Source organism: Cyrtonyx montezumae, unplaced genomic scaffold (genome assembly GCF_038088225.1).
Source record: "Cyrtonyx montezumae isolate F1298 unplaced genomic scaffold, pur_monq_1.0 scaffold_24, whole genome shotgun sequence".
NCBI lineage: Eukaryota > Metazoa > Chordata > Aves > Galliformes > Odontophoridae > Cyrtonyx > Cyrtonyx montezumae.
In genome coordinates this window covers 6,054,689-6,072,186 of record NW_027071981.1, presented here as the reverse complement: position 1 = coordinate 6,072,186, position 17,498 = coordinate 6,054,689, and the positions used below count along the sequence as shown (strand labels likewise).

Here is a 17,498-nt window from a genome sequence, read left to right as displayed (position 1 = left end):
AAAAATTAATCAGCTAATTAGATCAAATGAACGAGAAAATAAGGCTCAGGAAGACATCCATTCTCATTAACATAATATTAACCTACAAAAGACTTGTTCAGACAAAAAAAAAAAGATCATCTTTATTTCAAATACCAAACCAATCAATAGAAGGAAACAAACAGTTATTTCTTACCTTGTTACCCTCATGACCAACGCCAAAAGGAAATGGCAGTAATAGTGAGTCAGCTGCCTGTGCAACTGTATTCATTTCTTATTTCTAATCTTGTTAACTGTTCGAATCCACAATTTAAACTAACTTATATTCAATTTATGGAGATTCTATATTCTATATTTTGCCTCTTCTGTGCTTGCTGTGTCTCTTAAGAATCTCCCCAGTACTCAAAACTGATGAGACCCAAACTCCCACTCAGATTTCTCCTCAGCTAGGTGATTCCTAACTAAAGCACAGGACTTTACTGCAGAGATGAAGGATGTTAAAATAAGAAGAAAGTGGAGAGATTCTTAAGTCTATGTCAGGGACGATAACATATACACTCAATGAAGGAAATAACATTATAGGACACCTTATTGAATAAACCTGACTGGTTAAGCGGAAAGGCTCAGGCTATCAGACAAAGAATTGGGCATGGTTGAGCATAATTAGATAAGATTGCATAGATTAGAAATATCTGCAATTAAAGAACAGTTCCTAAAATATTATTTCAAATGTCAGATTACTCCAGCTATAACCGGCCATCCTGACCTTCAGTTGAGAGCCACAGGACATGCCATAGACTTGGAGTGTTCCTGGGGGGTTTGCAGTTGGAGAGGACCTCACCTCCCAGGCACTCCAGTGGAGGGCTCCCAGTAGAGCCCACTCGTACTACATCATGCAGCTCCTTGCAGATATCCCATAAATTACCCAGATTCAGATTATCCTGTGACCAGGCTAACACAGCTCTGCTGTCCAACTCAGGACACAGGTGTGCTTTGAGACTCGTGAACTTTCTAAGAGCTGCGTGGAACTCAGTGCCACAGGCCAGGCTGGATCAACTGCATTATTTACTGCTGCAGAAAAATAAATAAAAATCCGTGAGGATGTAATGGTTTAGAAGTAGGTTGTGCAAACCAATTCCACAATGAATGTATTTCACTTTGATCACCCCTTCCAGCCCATAACAGAATTGAGGCAATATTTTGTTTTGCAGAAATTAGTACCTTCAAGACCCGCAGTGGATTTATTATTTCTGCTAGAGCTTGCACTTTCTTTCTGATCCACTGCTGTAAAATCCAGAGGGACAGAACAGCACAGAAAATTACAGCGAAGATGTAGTGTGACATAGGAAGAGTCAGACGTGTTATGTGTGAACAATATGACAAAAGGCAAAGCCAACCGAAAATAAATGAAAAAATTAATAATCAAAAGGGTGTCTAATTCTTATCTGGGCATTTGTTTGCTCACTCCATGAATCAGGGCCATCAAGCCATGGCATGTAAAGCTGGAAGGGAACCTGGGCCCAGAACCATCCTGAGAGAAATGCCAGAAATGACCATTATAGGAAAAGAAATGGAGTCACCCACTGTGGTCACCACAGAACAAGTGGTGACACATTGGAATCCTAACTTTCTCTTGCTTCACTGTTGAAACCAGAGTCCCCAACACAAGAAGGATGCAGAGCTGCTGGAGTAGGGTGCACAGGAGGGCCATGATGCTGATCAGAGGGCTGGAAAACCTCTCTGATGAAGAAAAGCTGAGGGAGGTGGGCTTGTTTAGCCTAAAGAAGGCTCTGGGGTGACCTCATTGCAGCCTTCCAGTAACTGAGGAGAGCTTATAAGCATAATATAAGCATAAAGGAGACTTTCTGCGTGGTCTGATAGTGGCAGGACAAGGGAGAATGTCTTAACACAGAAGGAGAGATTTAGGTTAGATGTTAGGAAGAAACTCTTTACTCAGAGGGTGGTGAAGCTGCCAGAAAGCTGTGGGTGCCCCATCCCCAGAGGTGCCCAAAACCAGGTTGGATGAGCCCTGGGCAGCCTGAGCTGGTTTGGGGCAGCCAGCCCACAGCACGGGGGTAGAACTGGATGGGCTTTCAGCCATTAAACCTAAGTCATTGTATGATTCTGTGATACTACAGCTCCACAACCTGAAGCCAGACCTTCATATCAACCCCAAGCTTGGTGTTGTCACAGAAAAAGAAAAGCAGTAATGGCAGTTAGCTCACACAGCACAGCAGTCCCATAGTGCAGGCATCACGTACTGGTCAGAGACTGCCAATCCTTACACAGAGGTGACAAGATCACTGGTAAGATAGAATGACTTCCAGGCACCCCAACATTACAAACAGCAGCAACATACTCTGCATAAGAGTCACACATACACATGGAACAGAGAGACTTCATTGTTACACATTTCCATGTAAACCATGGGCTTATACTTAATAAGAGACAGGCTCAAAGGATAATGTAAAGGATTTATGAAATGAAAGCCTCAAAAAAAAAAAAAAAAAAAGGCACTCTGCTAACAGAGTAACATTAACTGTTCTTTCAACTGTAAGCTATGAACACTTGACATAAAATTATCCAGAAACTGCTGAGTCTGTTGGAGAAAAACAGAGAATGACTGTACTTGGAGAATTTCATACTAGTTTGATCACTGATTCTTCAGTAAGCTGTTCAGGACTCCAGGCTAAACATTCTCCTGGAACAGATGTATCAATCAAAAGCTAAGCCTACTTCAAATAAATAAGCAGTGTCTATTTTCTTCTCCAGAATGCTTGATCAAAAAGCTGTCCTCTCTGGCCATTGATTGCTTTGTGTTTGGAAGCTGGCTGAATACTTCACTGATTTACACTGTAGCATGGGAGAGTTTTAGCAAGTCTAGATCTTCAAATACAGGTCAGTTTTTGTCACTGGTGAAAGAAATCATCTACAGGATATAGATTAACGTTTGTCAGATATTCAAACAAGCCAGAAACCTATTCTTTCCTGTTCTTTAAAGAACCTTATCACTTGTTTTCTCATAAGAGATAAAAAATCCCAGAAACCAAGGGAGCAGAACAGAAAACCTATTTCTCACTCCTCAATAGTCTGGAGTTGTAGTACAACAGGATCAACAGATTAGAAAATGAAAAGGAAAACATTGCTGCTGTAATTTTAATGAAATATTTTATGAATATTTTTTGATCTTGCCTTCACATGCAAACAGTGAGATAGCAGTGGGCACATCTCAGCTGAGAGATCACCCAAGACGATGTCCTCACTGTACAGTGAACAGACAAGAATGAGAAATAGCAGAAGGCCCTACAAGCTTGTTGGCAGCAGGACCAGGTGCAGCAAACAGGTGAGCAGATGGGACATGGCTGCCTCAACTCCTCCCAGTTGTTCCCAGGTGCAAGCCCACGCAGTGCAAGCCAGCACCACTTAGAGCTGCCTGGATTACCATTCCAGAGGGGGCAGCAGGGTACTGAAGCTGCGTGGCCCAGCTAAGATGGAAAGCAGAAGTTATACAAACAGCAGTCTCTGCAGTCTTGCACAGCTAAGAAGCAGCTCCTCGATGTAGTTCACCCTGAGCACTGGAGAAAAGCTGTAGAATTAAGCCTACTTTACAATAAATACCCAAGCTGAGGGCCTCCCATTGGCTCTCACCAGCTTTCTGTAAGGGGCCTGAACCTCTGGGGCTCTCTACAGACCTCTGCAGCTTGTAGCCTGTTCACCGCCTGACCTAATTCTTCAAAATGGCTGGCCCATTTTGGCTGACAATTTCCTTTAAATGCCCAGACACCAAGCAATGGAAAATTTCCTCTAAATGCCAGTTAATGAGCAATGGAAAATGTCATCACGATGAAATTATGCAGGTACTTAAGTACTCTGCTGGATCAGGCCTTCATGAGCTATATTCTACTCTCACATTTGACTAGATTTTCTGAGTGTGATAAATAAAAAAAAAAAAAAAAAGATGAACCTCTATGATAAAAGAAGAAAAAAAGGAGATGCATGTAAAAATTTTAAAGCTTCTTTGGTTCTTGGTTGGCATGGAGGAGAGAAAGAGGAAAAGAATGCAAAATCATAAACTAGGCTGTGCTTGTGTAAATTACTCTGACATTTAATAACTCTCTACTAAAAATTCTCAAGCAAGGCTACTTCAGGTATTTTTAAGGTCATGTATCATTTACTGTCTAGGTCAATTTATGCATCAGCAAAAAGGGCTGCAAACCCTTCTGGACAGCACTTTAAAAATAAAGGTATATGTAACTGCTTGGGCCATATTTTCCTCACCAGTTTCTGCTCTCTGAACATTTCACCTTGGAAAATTAAAGTAATAAGTGAAGTCAGTATCATATTTCAAGGCAAGCCAAGGACAAGCTTTATAACCATGCTATCAAAATGCTATTAATAAAAGCAAAAATACACGCACGATGCCTGTGTTCCCTTATGGATAGAAAAAAATATTGTCCATTAAGTTAACATTTCAGATACCTGCTCAGTTTTTTCCTAAGGTCCCAAAGAAGGCAACAGAACACATATCTCTTTCAGTAAACTTGCATGAAGTATCTGCTGCCATGTAGTGCTCTATTTTAGTAAGCAGTCCAAGGCTTCTTAAGAGAATATATGGACGAGTAAGATTTCTGGGGGTGGGGGGAGGGAAAGGTGGAAAACTGTAGCTAGAAGTTTCTATTTTCACTGTAAGTTTTATAGTGGTGTCTTAGTTTATTTTTCTTTGGGTCCAGAGAGTTGTGTTTATCCACGTGTCCTACCTTAGACTTAGGTAGCATAGCTCCCCACACCACAGCATCCAGCAGCTCTGTGCTTATCCTCAGGGCAATCGCAAAACAGCCATGAGCTGGCTGCTCCCCACCAGCTCAGGCTGCCCAGGGCCCATCCAACCTGACCTTGGGCACCTCTAGGGATGGGACACCCACAGCTCTCTGGGCAGCAGTGCCAGGGCCCCACTGCCCTTCTCATTAAAAAAATTACTGTGACCTATTTATCGAATTTCCTTAGGCGTGTCACTCAGGCAGGCACTCATCTACGTAATCTTTAACTGTTTCTTTCCTAAGAGAAAACACTTTCCATTTAAAATGTAGCTGCATGGAGTTGCAAGTTTGTATCTAGGCCACTTACTAAAGCAAACTGACCAAGGAACAGATGGCTGGGCGAGCTTCTGCTGTCACCTGGTCTCAAGTGATCAAAATGCACACACACATTTCCATTTGAGACAAATTACGAGTGTGTGTACATGTTCTATAGTATTTTTTTTTACTTCTCTTTTCAGTGCTCTTTCTAAACAGAAGACCAAAAAAAAAAAAAAACAACCCAAAATAAATGAAAAAAGATGGAAAAAAGAAAAGATGTGAAAATGCAGATTGGAATAAAAAATAAAGGACAAGATAGTTCACTTCAAAAAGACACTTTGTCAAATTAAATTACTCATTATACCATCTGTTTTCTAACAAATCAATTATCACTGAAATCACTACATTTATTTTCCTTCTTTTTTTCCAGTCCTACCAAACAGGAAGGATGAACTATAAGAAAAAAACACTTTTCTCAGCTAGTTGCATTAATTCAAAGAATGGCCCACTTTGTAAAACGTCACTATTGTTGCATACTCTTTCCAACACAGAAAAATGCTCACTTTAAAGCTCTGTGCTCAAAGGATTTTAGAGAGAAGCAGTTTTTCATTCATATTTACACTTATCTAATTATATTGATAAGTATTTCTTGCAAAACTTTTAGATCATCCATGTTTATTTCATTCCTTTTAAGAACTTCCTTCTCAAAACACAGTAAAAAGTTCTCAGGCAGTTTACAGAACTATTTAGAATGGAAGTAACTTCATTATTTATTCCTTCTCCTCCATTATTTATCCTTCTTGATGTGAAAATAGGACTCAAAACTGTAGCACCAGGAGTTTGCTGTGAGCCCCTGGAACGCAGCTTCCCCACAATTAGTCATCAATCCAGCTGCTCGTGCCATGACAAGGGAGTGCAAACTCCCTCCTCCTTGAGGCTACAGCTCCACAGAGAAACCCTTCAACGTCACAGGCTTCCTCCACTAAATTTCTTAATAAATAGCATCAGCTCGGAGCTAATTTCTTAAGCCACAACGAAATAAATACCCTTTAAGAAAGCAGCTTTTTTTTTTTTTTTTTGGCATCACATACCTTTTGAGCTGGTGCAGATTTTGGTTTTGGCCTCTTCTCTGTATCCATTTTACCTGGAAACAACAGGGCAAGCACTTTAAGGTGCACCATTATGGCATATGCGCCAGGGAATTCATCTATGTACTGATATTGTACATCACAGCTTTTAATCACCATATTGCCAACCAGTTATTTAAATATGCCACACATACCATCACCATACTTTATAGCAACCCAAGGCTCTACCCGTGCTGGTGTTCATACAGGGCAGTAGTCACACTCACATCCAGTAATGGATTTTGAAGCCTAATTCTACCTCTATTTTTTTTAGCCTGCTCTCTGATTTACATTTGATGGGTATGACATCACTGATTATCCAAATGTCAAGACTTTCTGTGATTAACTGTGATAGTTTAGCTCTGTGTGTAACAGTTCTTCTGTTTAAGACATAGTACCTTATTTTTTCCTCATTAAAAAGCCTTCCATTGGCATTAATTGTGCCCACGAGGACAGAGAAGTGAAAAAACATTGCTTGCCTGAGGCCTCGGGTGGAAAGAAGTTTCCCAATGCAGGGAGTCAGGCTTTCACGACTTTAAAACTTCACATAGCCCCGATCTTAGACTGAAATCCACTGCTCACAGCTTATAAATGAAGTGTGATGCCAAAGTGCTCCAAAAGGATTAAATGAAAAGCAGGCAGACAACTAACGCACAGGTAGACCCCTCCTCGACCTATGTGCTCAGTAGACGTGTTCATGCATTTACATTCACTGGGCTGCGGAGGAAATATCCCCCATATGATGTAATACACACACGTGTTTGCACTTATGCTCTTCAATAACGATGCAATATCCCTCGGGAACCTCACGTTCATTCCTTACCTACCAAATTTGGCTTCTGGCAGCACTGTTTGCCAGCCCCAGTTCCCACGCAGGGCTGGAACAGCTTAGTCCTGCCTCATTTTTGCCTTTTCCCTCTCTGAGGACGCTCCCTAAGGAGCTCTGAGGCCTGAAGCGGACAGCATGGGGTACGCGACACCCCCAGCTTGAGAGCTGCCAGCCGCACCGCAGCACAGGCCCGCGCTCAGCCCGCGTGCACGGCTTCCCGCCCAGACGGCCGCGTTCCCGGGGCGGGACCCGCCGAAGTCCCCGCCCCCGCGCTGCGGGACCAATGGCGACGCGACGCGGTGATGCGGCGGCCAATCGGCGTTGTCCCGGAGGGCTCCCCGGGAAAATGGCGGCGCCGGCGGCGGCGGGATGGATGCTGTGCCGCCGTAGCGCTCGCCATGCCTGGTAGCCGGCTCGGGGAGTCCTGCCCCAGGCTCGCCGCCCCGCGGCGGCGGCGGAGCGGCGGCGAGGACAGGCTCGGCCGGCGGAAGCAGCTGGCGGAGCAAGAAGCGGCGGCCGGCGGCGGCGAGGAGGGCGGTGTGGGCCGCGGCCTGCCCGCGGGGGAGGCGGCGGTGCGCGGCGCGGCAGGTACGGCCCCCGCTCTGCCCGCCCGAGCGCGGTGGGAGCCGCCGTGTGAAGTAGCCCGTGCTCCTCGCGTAGGAATCTTGTCTTCTAGAGCTTGTATAGGCCCCGCGCGCCGGCGGTTCCGGTGTCTGCAGGGCGGGGGGAGCGTCTGAGACAGCTGTGAGCTGTCGGGTGCAGCTGTGTCCTTGTCAGCCCCACCTGAAGAGGAGCGGTGCGGGGATGTGAGGGAGGTGCAGCCTTTTAGGAGCTCATGGAAGTTCTGACCCAAAGCAGCCTGGGTGTGAGACACAGAGCGAGGCAGAACACAAAGTGTTCTTCACTATAGGTCTGTGTAGCGTTTTGTTAACACACACTGAAGTCAGTACTCCCTCGGGTGAGAAGACAGGCAGTCCTTGTACTTTAAGGCATCCAGCTGCCAGCATCCTGCGGTGCTGTCATCGCTGTGATGTAAACACCTTGTCCTGCATGAACTGCAGTGGAAAGAGCTCATCCCGCAAGCAAGGAGCCCTGAGAACTGTGAACTTCATTTTGATTCTTCCTAAAGCGTCTTCTCTGTGACTTGCCCTGCTTCTAAGTTAGGTTCTGTGTTACTTCACTGTTGTGCTTGTCATTGTTCAATAAGGACCATCTTTCTGTTTACACAGAGCCATGTTTACATAAAACTCCAAAGAGATCACTGAGTAGGAAATCCAGAATACCGACCTTCAGCTCACCAGTTAATGATACTGACTTACAGCAAGAAATCTTTTGGGATCCTCATTCACCAATTGCTCGTGGACTAGGTAATATTAACAAAATTCAGACTTCAGGGTGCCTGTCAAGGGAATGCAATTGCAGTGTATTAGAAGAATGAGATAGACTCTTTATTAGGATCTATTGTGATAGAACAAGGGGAAATCAAACTAACGGAGGGGAGATTCAGTCTGGATGTAAGGAGGAGGGTTTTTACAGTAAGGGTGGTGAGGCACTGGCATAGGTTGCCTAGAGTTGTGGTGGCTGCCCCATCCATGGAGACATTCAAGCTAAGTCTGGATGGGACTCTGAGCACATGAGGGAGCTGTAGATGTCCCTGTTCATTGCAGGGGAGTTGGACCAGATGGCCTTTAAAGATCCCTTACAACTCAAATTATCCATGTCACATAACTCAATCTGTCCACATCTATAAGTATCTGAGGAGCAGGAGGCAAAGGGACGAGGCCGGACTCTTCTCTGCAGTGTGTGGAGATAGGAGAAGAAATGGCCACAAATTGATGCATAGGAAGTTCCATACAAATGTGCGTGGGAACTTCTTCACAGTGCAGTGATGGAGCACTGGAGCTGCACACAGAGGTGGTGGAGTCTCCTTCTCTGGAGACATTCAAGATTTGCCTGGATGCCTACCTGTGCAACCTGGACTGAGAGCTGCTTTGGCAGGGGAGTTGGACTCAATCTCTGGAGGTCCCTTCCAAACCCTACAATTCTGTGATTCTATGATAAAAGTTACCCGTTTATTGGGAAAATGCCCCTTCTTGTTTTTTATGACAGCAGTTGGTGATTTTACTTTTTAAAAAATCCCATACATTCCTCAGTATAGTGCTGTTTCAAGTACTGACTTCATTGAGTGTAATTTGAGCTCAATAAACTTGAACTTTATAGATTGTAAAATAATGTCATTAATTTTTTTATTATTATTATTTTCTCAGGCAAAGAAAAATCCAAACAGCTTACCAGTAGACGTGCAGTAGAAATTTCTGAAATTGTCAATAGGATTGCACCTCAGGTAACCGTTACTTTCTAAAACAATGCCCTGTACATGCAGTGCTGAAACAGAAGAGTGCTACAGTATTCACTTTTACTGAAGGCTTCCTTTTAGTTGCAGTGGTCTAACGTACATGGCAAGAAGCAAGTATGCAGATAACTAGGAACATGTCTGTAAAACTGGATTGAATTATAAGCTTAATGTTTTCACAAGATGAAGAAGATGAAGAAAGTGGACTAGTTGCAGCTGCATTTAGGAAGTTCTACTGTGCAGTGCAGCTTATTGTCCCTGATCTCAGGAGATTTATTGCAGTTTATTTATCCTTGTGCATTAAGAGGTATAGTTTCTTCACATGCTGTATTTACTTGGCAGGTACATCTGACTCAGATATCCAAGAGAGACTGTACAGCGATATAATAACAGTAAAACTGCATCATTATTCTAAATAATTTGCATTTTTACCCTAAGGTCCATGCTCTTGACATCTCTTTCTGGCTGTGAAACTGACATCCACAACCTGCAAAATGAAAATAAGATAGTCTTTTAACAGGAGTCGTATTGTTTGCGTTTTACTAGATGCAAGAAGAGAACTTGTCATTTCTAACACAGTCTGTAGAATTTGGCTTGCCAAAAATCCCTTCTTATTTGACAGAGCTATTTAAATGTATTTGCTATTTTGAATGTTTGTGAGAAGGTATAATTAGTAAATAATTGATAAGGGATGTCACCTCCTTTTAAATGATTTCACTCCTGTAATGATTAGAAATAATATCATACTGGGTTTGCTACTATTGCTTGTGAGTTTTTTTCTTCAAAAATAAAGCCTACTCAGAACTACCCTGGTAGTCAGTGAAGTTCAGATTACTTTTACTGGCTGACATGCAGCAGTTCCTCGCGTTCAGTATTTGGCTCTGGCCCTGTGCACATTGTACCACTGCAGTAGTGTTTCTCTTAGATTGAGGAATTCAGACCCCAGCCTGAATGCTGAAGCTGTATAACAGCCTCATTCCATTTCTAAACATCCTTATTTCTGTTAAAGGCTCCTTCTATGTAAGAGTTGTAATGGAAGAGGTTGGTTTCTTTTTTTCCAGGAACCATACAAAATAAGATTTGTTTCCAGTTCTCTGATCTGTTAATGCTGCTGTAAGTGGATAAAGATAGGGTATCTCAAGTAGCTCCTTACTTGTCTGCTAAAGTAAATAAACTGAATCATAGCTTGTAATGTGAATATTGCTGACTATGTGTAAACCTGATTGGGGAAGCAAATATAGTATTAGATTTGAGCACCGAAGTAAAATTAAATTATTTTAATTGAAATTCCTGCTTTAAACTGATATAATTAAACTGATACAACTATCAGTTGACAGTGTTGAAGTGGTCTTGCATAGCGTGTATTGGTTTAGCTCCTATCCATGGCTTTCAACAGATTTGATCCAATTAATTGGTTTAGTAACTTTAACTAATGCAAGGTGTGTGTCTAGTCGAATCTTTATCTGAAATCAAATTGCTAAGCATTATAAATCTAATCATCCAGGATGAAAAAGCAGCCTGTAATGAAGGCTCCCTTCTAGGGACGTGGATTGGTGAGGATGCTATTCCCTGTACACCTGGAGTAGTAAAAGTGCGAGCTAGGACAAAGTTATGTTGTACAAGGTAAGTCAGAGTTTTGCCTTGCCCATCATAGCTGTGTTTTCATGGAAAAAGGGTATGTGGTGTTTCATTATGTATAGTGAGCCATGTAATTGTATATTAGCATACAGAATGCTTTTAACTTTCCTGTTGCTATCTTGTTAATGGGATAGTTATCACTGGGAATTATCTAAAGGATTGCATGCATTGAGAGCAGCAGGATGCAGTCATGCTCTCTGTAGCTGTTAAACTAGAGAATAAAAAGGATATAGGGTTGCTTGGTTGAACTTGGCAGAACTTTCTCAATAGGTCTGATTTTCTTTTCTATTTTATTTTACTGTTGTTTTTTTATTCATCTAGAGATCTTAAAATAAAAAGTCCTGAAGAGGAGCTCATGAAGTTGGCCAAGGAATTTGATAAAAATCTGGTAGAGCTAGATGCTGTTCATGAACAAGAGAAGCTTAGTCATGGCTTTATCCAGACTGCCTCCCAGTCTTTACACAATTACAAAGCCGAACTAAATATCAACAACCTGAAATCACTGCTTGGTGACGTTTCTGCTACAGGTACTGCTCTGTCACTAAAACCAGTTGGGCAAAGCACTGGCATCCCTACAGTAGAGCCTTGTCAGTCCAGCAGTCAGAAGTCTATAGACCTTGAGGCTGAAATAGCCCTTCATGCTCTTTTTGATTGTTCTACCCAGAAGTGTAGTGGACAGTTAAGCCAAGGACTGTCAAGTATTTCTCTAAATAACAGTTTGGGTGAAAGCAAAAGTATCTTGGAGGTTGAACACCTGCCTGAACATATTAAAACTGTGCAAAATGGTAGATCAAGTGCATGTCAAAGAGAGACCCTGCAGGCACTAGGAGGTGTGAAACAGACTGTTCCAAAAACTGATACTCACATGCTGACCAAAAAAAATTCTTTGAAGACAGAATTGGTGGTTTCCAGTAAGCAGGCTGGAGGAGTTAAGGATGACTTTGATGACTGGGATACGGATTTTTTGGCAGATGACTCTTTTGTGATGCAAATAACCCAAAATCCTGAGTTGATAAATGTTGAGGAAGCTCCACCAGTTCCTATAAATCCATCTGTGCAGGATTTCAGTGATGCCAGCAGAACAAAGGAAAGAAGTAATCCTAATTCAGTAATTTGTTTAGAGAGCACACACAAATCAAACAGTTTCCAGTTTTCACCTCTGAGGCATCCTAGTAAAAACACACAGAGTGTTGCAAAATCTCTTTCTTTACAAAAGCCGTGTAATAAGATGGAAAACTCAAAGATGGCAAGCATGGATTCTGCTTGGAGTAGGGCCCCCAACAACCATTTTAAATGTAACCCTGCTTCAGTGCAATCCCAAGTGAAGAATGGGAATGGAACTGTTGAGCCTAAAGGTAAACTTGTCCCTCTTTTTCCTTCAAGATCTAAACCTTGTAGACCACAGACTGAAAAACCTGGGAATAACACATCCGTTATTTTCTGTGAATCAAGCATTGTTTCTACCAATGCGAAACCTAATGATCTAATCAAAGCAGTTCACCATGTCAATACAGGTCACTTAAACCCAGCTGAAGTACCAGAGAAATATCCTGTGTCATCTGATGACTGGAATGAACCCAGATTCTCCAATGAGGTTTTAGACATGTTTTGCGAGTCCGATAGCCTTTGGGATGTGAACTGTGAAGACGATGAGTTGCTGTATCAGGTATGCGACGATATAGAAAAGCAGACTCAGAACCAGGATGTTAAACAAGGAAGCGAAAGAGCTAAAACTGTACAAGGAGCCAGTGTTCAATCCAGATCAAATGCTGACAGTGGCTTTGCAGCATCTGAACAAGGCCTATTGCATCACCCCTTGGCACAGCAAGGAAACGCACAGCAGGATGGGCATTTACGAGACAATTCCTCTAGGAACTTCTCAAGGTTTACACATGGGCTGAGTACAACAGGGCACGTAGCAAACTGTAAAAATGTATTGAGTCCTCTAACAGTGACCTCTGGTACTGAAGTGGAGAGTAAATACATGCTGTCAAAAAACTGTCATCAAGTTGCTTCCGAAGACGCTAGAAGGAGTACTTCAGGAAAATGGTACAGGTCAAATTCTGTGCCAGCAAGAGAGACCAGTTCTGAAGCAAGCTCTGCTAATGCAGTAAAGACGTTCTCTAGCAAATCATTAGAGAACCAAGATCTCTTGTGTAGTACAGGAAAGGTGCCAAATAACAGTTCCGGTAACAGAATGTCACTTATGCCTTCAAAGTTTAAGTTTCGGAAGACTAACAGTTCTCAGAGTGCTTTTCATGTAGAGCCTGAAAATCCAGGGAGTCATTCTGGTACTGGAATTACTCTTCAAGGTGTGGAAGGAAGTAAGAATGAGGTGAATGGGACCCTGCACAGCAAGACTGAAGGTACAACATCACCTTTCAAGAGGCACCTTTCAGAGTCCGATGGATTGCCTACATCAGGTACATGTCTTAGCAGTGATACGATGCCTGAAATGCTTTTTTTGTTGTTGTCTTTTTCTCACTGTGTTCAGAAAGATAAATTTATACTGTGTTTCAATGTAAAATAGATTTCAATATCCATCCGTTCAGTGTAGGCATTAGTAAATGTACTAATGTGGATTTGGAAGTGGTTTTCCCCAAACTTCAAATTGCCTTGACACATTTCCTGAATTCCTGTAGTTAAGAACTCTTCTTTCCTATTTTTGTTCCACTTCTCAGAATGCTTCCTACCCCATAGGTGCTCAGAATTGTTAGAACCAGGTATGCTCTGATGGCAGCACTCAGCATACTTTACTCAGGCTTGCCCAAAACCCTTTTGGTACACAGCAGGTGCTGCAGTGCAATTCAGTGCTTGAATTAGTGGTACATTTTGAAAAAAACATTAACAATTATTTATCTCAGCCATCATTTTAAAACCCCAGTTTGTGGTGGGGCAGGGAAAAGGCAGCAGATGATACAGAGTGCCTATTTCTTTTTATTGTATGCCTGGAAATTGGAACCTGGAATCATTCTGAAGCCTAGGTGCGTATTGTTATTTGCTCTGTGACCAGAATTGCCAGTGAAAAGTTCTTCATGTAATCATCCCAAACATTAATGCTTCCTTTTATTTAGCACCCCAGATGGTCACTAGACTAGTTCATTTTAAAGTGCTCTGCAGTATTCTAAGCACTTACTGGAGAAGTGTAGAACCAGCCAAGTTTCACTCAGTCCTATTTTCTCTTGACCTAATTGCTTGGTAGAGTATTTATTAGTATTAATTTTGATAAAATGGGCCTTCTGAAGCCTACTATATCAACCTCGATTGCTAGGAAGTGCAGTTATAAAAACAAAAAGTAATTCCAGGAAACCATCAGCCAACATTATGTAAAGAATCACTATTTTATCTTTTCCATACCCAGCAAAGAAGTAGACAAGTGGAAATGAGCTATTTTGGATGGGAGGAGGGGAGAGGTAAATAGTCATTCTGCAGAGTGTTTTAGAGAATAGGAAGTGTCCTCTTAGCTTAGATTTTATTTCCAGACCAACAACAAAACTTTCCTCTTACCTTTTGCTGCAATGGGAGGATGGAGGATGTTAAGCAATCTGTGAAATCTAATGTGTAATGGACACCTGTAAATAATCTTCTTTTAAGAATCAAGCAGAGCCTTTGCTTTATTTACCCAGAGTGCAAGAGTTATTAAGTTTATAAGTTATTAAAAATACATTAATTGGAAATGGCTGCATTAAAAAATGGTCAAATTCTTGACCTGAAGAATGATGGGAGCCTTCCTGTTGGTTCCAATGAGGTCAGGATTTTATTGTACAGGAATTTATAGTTCTGTAACACAACATATAAAATATTACGTTTAGCTATCATGTTCTTGTCTCCTTTGCCAATTTTTATTGTTCCTTTTGACCTTTTTTCAACCTTTCTGGTTTTATTTGTGTGACACCTGTACTATATCTGACCCCCGTGTCTATACCATCTCCATGCCCATCTCTCTAACTCACTAAATTGTAAAGCCCTTTTCATTCTGATAGCTTTAATTGTCTTAACCCGCTGCCGTCTCCTACGTTGACTCCTTGTGTCACGAGGTTCACTTGAAGGGCAGCCAACTAAAATTTCCTTGAAGCAGATATCTGCGACCCCCCCCTCCATACCTTCATTGTGAGGTAGTAATCAGCAGCACTGCAAAGGTCATGCATCTTATCCCCCTTCTGCCCTAGAGACAGGATAGATGAGCTTGGGTGCCTGGCATGTCACAACAGTATGCTCTTGCCATGTATCTTCAGACACTGTAAAGAGGTGAGTTAAAATACATATTGAAAAATAAAAAGCAAAGCTTGTAGGCTCCTAATGGATGGGATGTTTTTTTCTTACAGTGTCTGTAGTGGAACAGAAGCACAGAAAATGTTCTCAAGAAGAAATTGAAAGAAAAAAACAAGAAGCTCTTGCACGGAGAAAATCCAGAATGCAGGCATTCTTAAAAGATGCTTTAGTTTGACTGGAGTTACTGAGTTCTTGAGAGGGCAATATTGGAGGACGTTTTAAACTGTGCTCACAGTCACTGACAGCAAGCTTCTCTTATTTCTCAATTTAATCAAATATCTTGATCCTGAAGCATAACTGATATTCTGGTGGTATCTGGTCTTAACTAAAACACACCAGTGGGAAACGTGTAGTCCCAAACTGTCTTCAGCACAATGAATTTCAAGGTTTCTCGAGTTCCCATTCTGTTATGCACTGAAGTTACATGCTCGAAAAATCATGACCGTATGAAAAAAGAAATCGTGTATGCTAATAAGAGGCTTAAAAAATGGACCGTGTGGATTTGGGCTCTGTTTCTTTTATTAGGAATATTTTAAACTAAAGGATGACACTCAAGCTCACACAGAAAAGCAATTCTGTTGGCTATCAAGTGAAATTTCTCGTTTGAGTCAAGTGCAAACTAGAAAACATCCAATATTGGGAAAACTAATAGAAATGTATAGGTTTTGGAAACCTTGATCAGTTTGTCTGTTACCTTAGGCAGAAGTTGTGCATGGTGAAGAAAGAGTTTAATATACAAATTTCATAAGGTGAAATAACATCATGGGAAGCGCGCTTTTGTTTTTAATTTCCTCTGTGAAGAGATTGAATAATCCTACCTAATAAAATTAGGCCATGTTTTTCTTAACGTGCGTAATGAGCTCGTTAGAAAAGGAAGGCTGTGACGTAGCACCAAAGCATAAGTACAAAACGCACCAGGTGAAATGTCACCAAGTGTGACTCGGTTCAGTGTTAGGGTTATACATACTTTTCAAACTGAAGTCTGTTAAAACATAACAAAACATAGCTTCACAGGGGCTGATGGAGTTCTCAACGTGACAGATGGGTGCAGAGCTCAGGCTGCAAGAAGTGCCCGTGGGTTAAGCGCTGGGATATGTTTTACCTGAGGGATGCTGAAATGTAAACATGTGACACTATGAAGAGTGGCTGTGATTTTTTTTTCTTTGTAAATAACTAACTTTGAAATGCACCAAAGCTTGGCTGAAGCTTCTGGTTTCTGTTAAATGTACAATTTTTGTAACTTTTGAAAATGTAAGTATTGTATATTTGTAAATTGTCATTAAACTTTTTGGGTTTTTTTGTTTTTGGTATAAATTTCTCTAATCTGTTCTGGAAAATACTGTAGAAATAGGTCAAAGGAGTGCAGTGGGAATTCTCTGTTGGCTTTACCTCGCAGTTTTATTTTGTGTTTTATCCAGTGATTCTGTGCCTCACTTTTCTACCTGGAGTGGTGGCAAACTACTTCCCTTAGTCAATTTAAACTAAAACTCCTTCGCCTACAGTATATTATTTTCCAAACTCCTGAAGGTGGTTTTGTATTAACCACCATTCTTGGTGCAAATTAGTGCGTTATCAAATCCTGAAGTCAACCAAAGAGCTTGCTGGTGCCAAATGAGCAATACTTACAGTTTCTGGCTGCAGCTCGCTGCCCCGCCTGCTCCAGCCACTGTACAACAAGTGATGGGTTGGATCAGCTTCCTGATCTGACAGAGTTAATCCAGAAAAAAAAACCAAAAAGGTTTCAGTTTCCTTAGTGCCTTCCTTAGGCACTGTTTTCCAAATAGAAATCATAGAAATCAGTTTCTTGGGATCATGGCTTCTTAACTGATGCTGAGACAAAATAAGATTGTTTTGGTCACACCCTTACTGACTATCCCCAAATGCCTTACTCTATCATCTTCCAGTTAACAAACTGAAGAATTTTTTTGTGACTTGGTGCTATTATAAACAGAGAAAAGGTTTCTTGCCTTAAAACCCTTCTATACTGCTTTTATTAGCCAACTTTGGTCAAAGTGGAAAGCTTAGAGATACTTTAAGCAATACGTTTTCATGGGTGGAGTCAGTGAAGGCAGAAGTAAGACTCACTACTGATTGGGAATAACTACAAATAATAGCAAGGTCTGAAATATCAACAGCAGAATTCTACATGCTAGGTATTTTTATCTCAAAGGAAAAAAAAAGGCTTCATATCCTTCCCAGGGTACTGAACACACAGGCAGAGCAGT

At 41.7% G+C, this 17,498-nt stretch overlaps 1 protein-coding gene and 1 long non-coding RNA gene across 3 annotated transcripts in view; one reads left to right on the top strand and one right to left on the bottom strand.

The window, feature by feature from the left end:
- Positions 1–6,201, bottom strand: part of LOC136050593 (uncharacterized) — a 266,346-nt gene extending 260,145 nt beyond the window's left edge. For both annotated transcript variants that reach the window (XR_010622405.1, XR_010622406.1), the window contains exon 1: positions 6,146–6,201. This is a non-coding gene — a long non-coding RNA (uncharacterized LOC136050593). The remainder of the gene's footprint in view (positions 1–6,145) is intronic.
- A 1,155-nt stretch (positions 6,202–7,356) lies between these two features.
- ETAA1 (ETAA1 activator of ATR kinase) lies at positions 7,357–16,543 on the top strand. The gene is made up of 6 exons (XM_065739538.1): positions 7,357–7,598; positions 8,240–8,377; positions 9,278–9,354; positions 10,868–10,986; positions 11,323–13,424; positions 15,327–16,543. Exons 1-6 carry the CDS (start codon positions 7,409–7,411, stop codon positions 15,446–15,448), a joined length of 2,748 nt encoding a protein of 915 aa, XP_065595610.1. The 5' UTR covers positions 7,357–7,408; the 3' UTR covers positions 15,449–16,543.
- Positions 16,544–17,498: the final 955 nt, after the last annotated feature.

Bases quoted from the DNA above. Each gene is read 5' to 3' on its own strand.
- ETAA1 (XM_065739538.1), top strand. From the start codon at position 7,409: ATGCCTGGTAGCCGGCTCGGGGAGTCCTGCCCCAGGCTCGCCGCCCCG. The intron at 8,378-9,277 runs GTAATATTAACA...TTATTTTCTCAG, and splicing joins ACCAATTGCTCGTGGACTAG to GCAAAGAAAAATCCAAACAG. The intron at 10,987-11,322 runs GTAAGTCAGAGT...TTATTCATCTAG, and splicing joins ACAAAGTTATGTTGTACAAG to AGATCTTAAAATAAAAAGTC.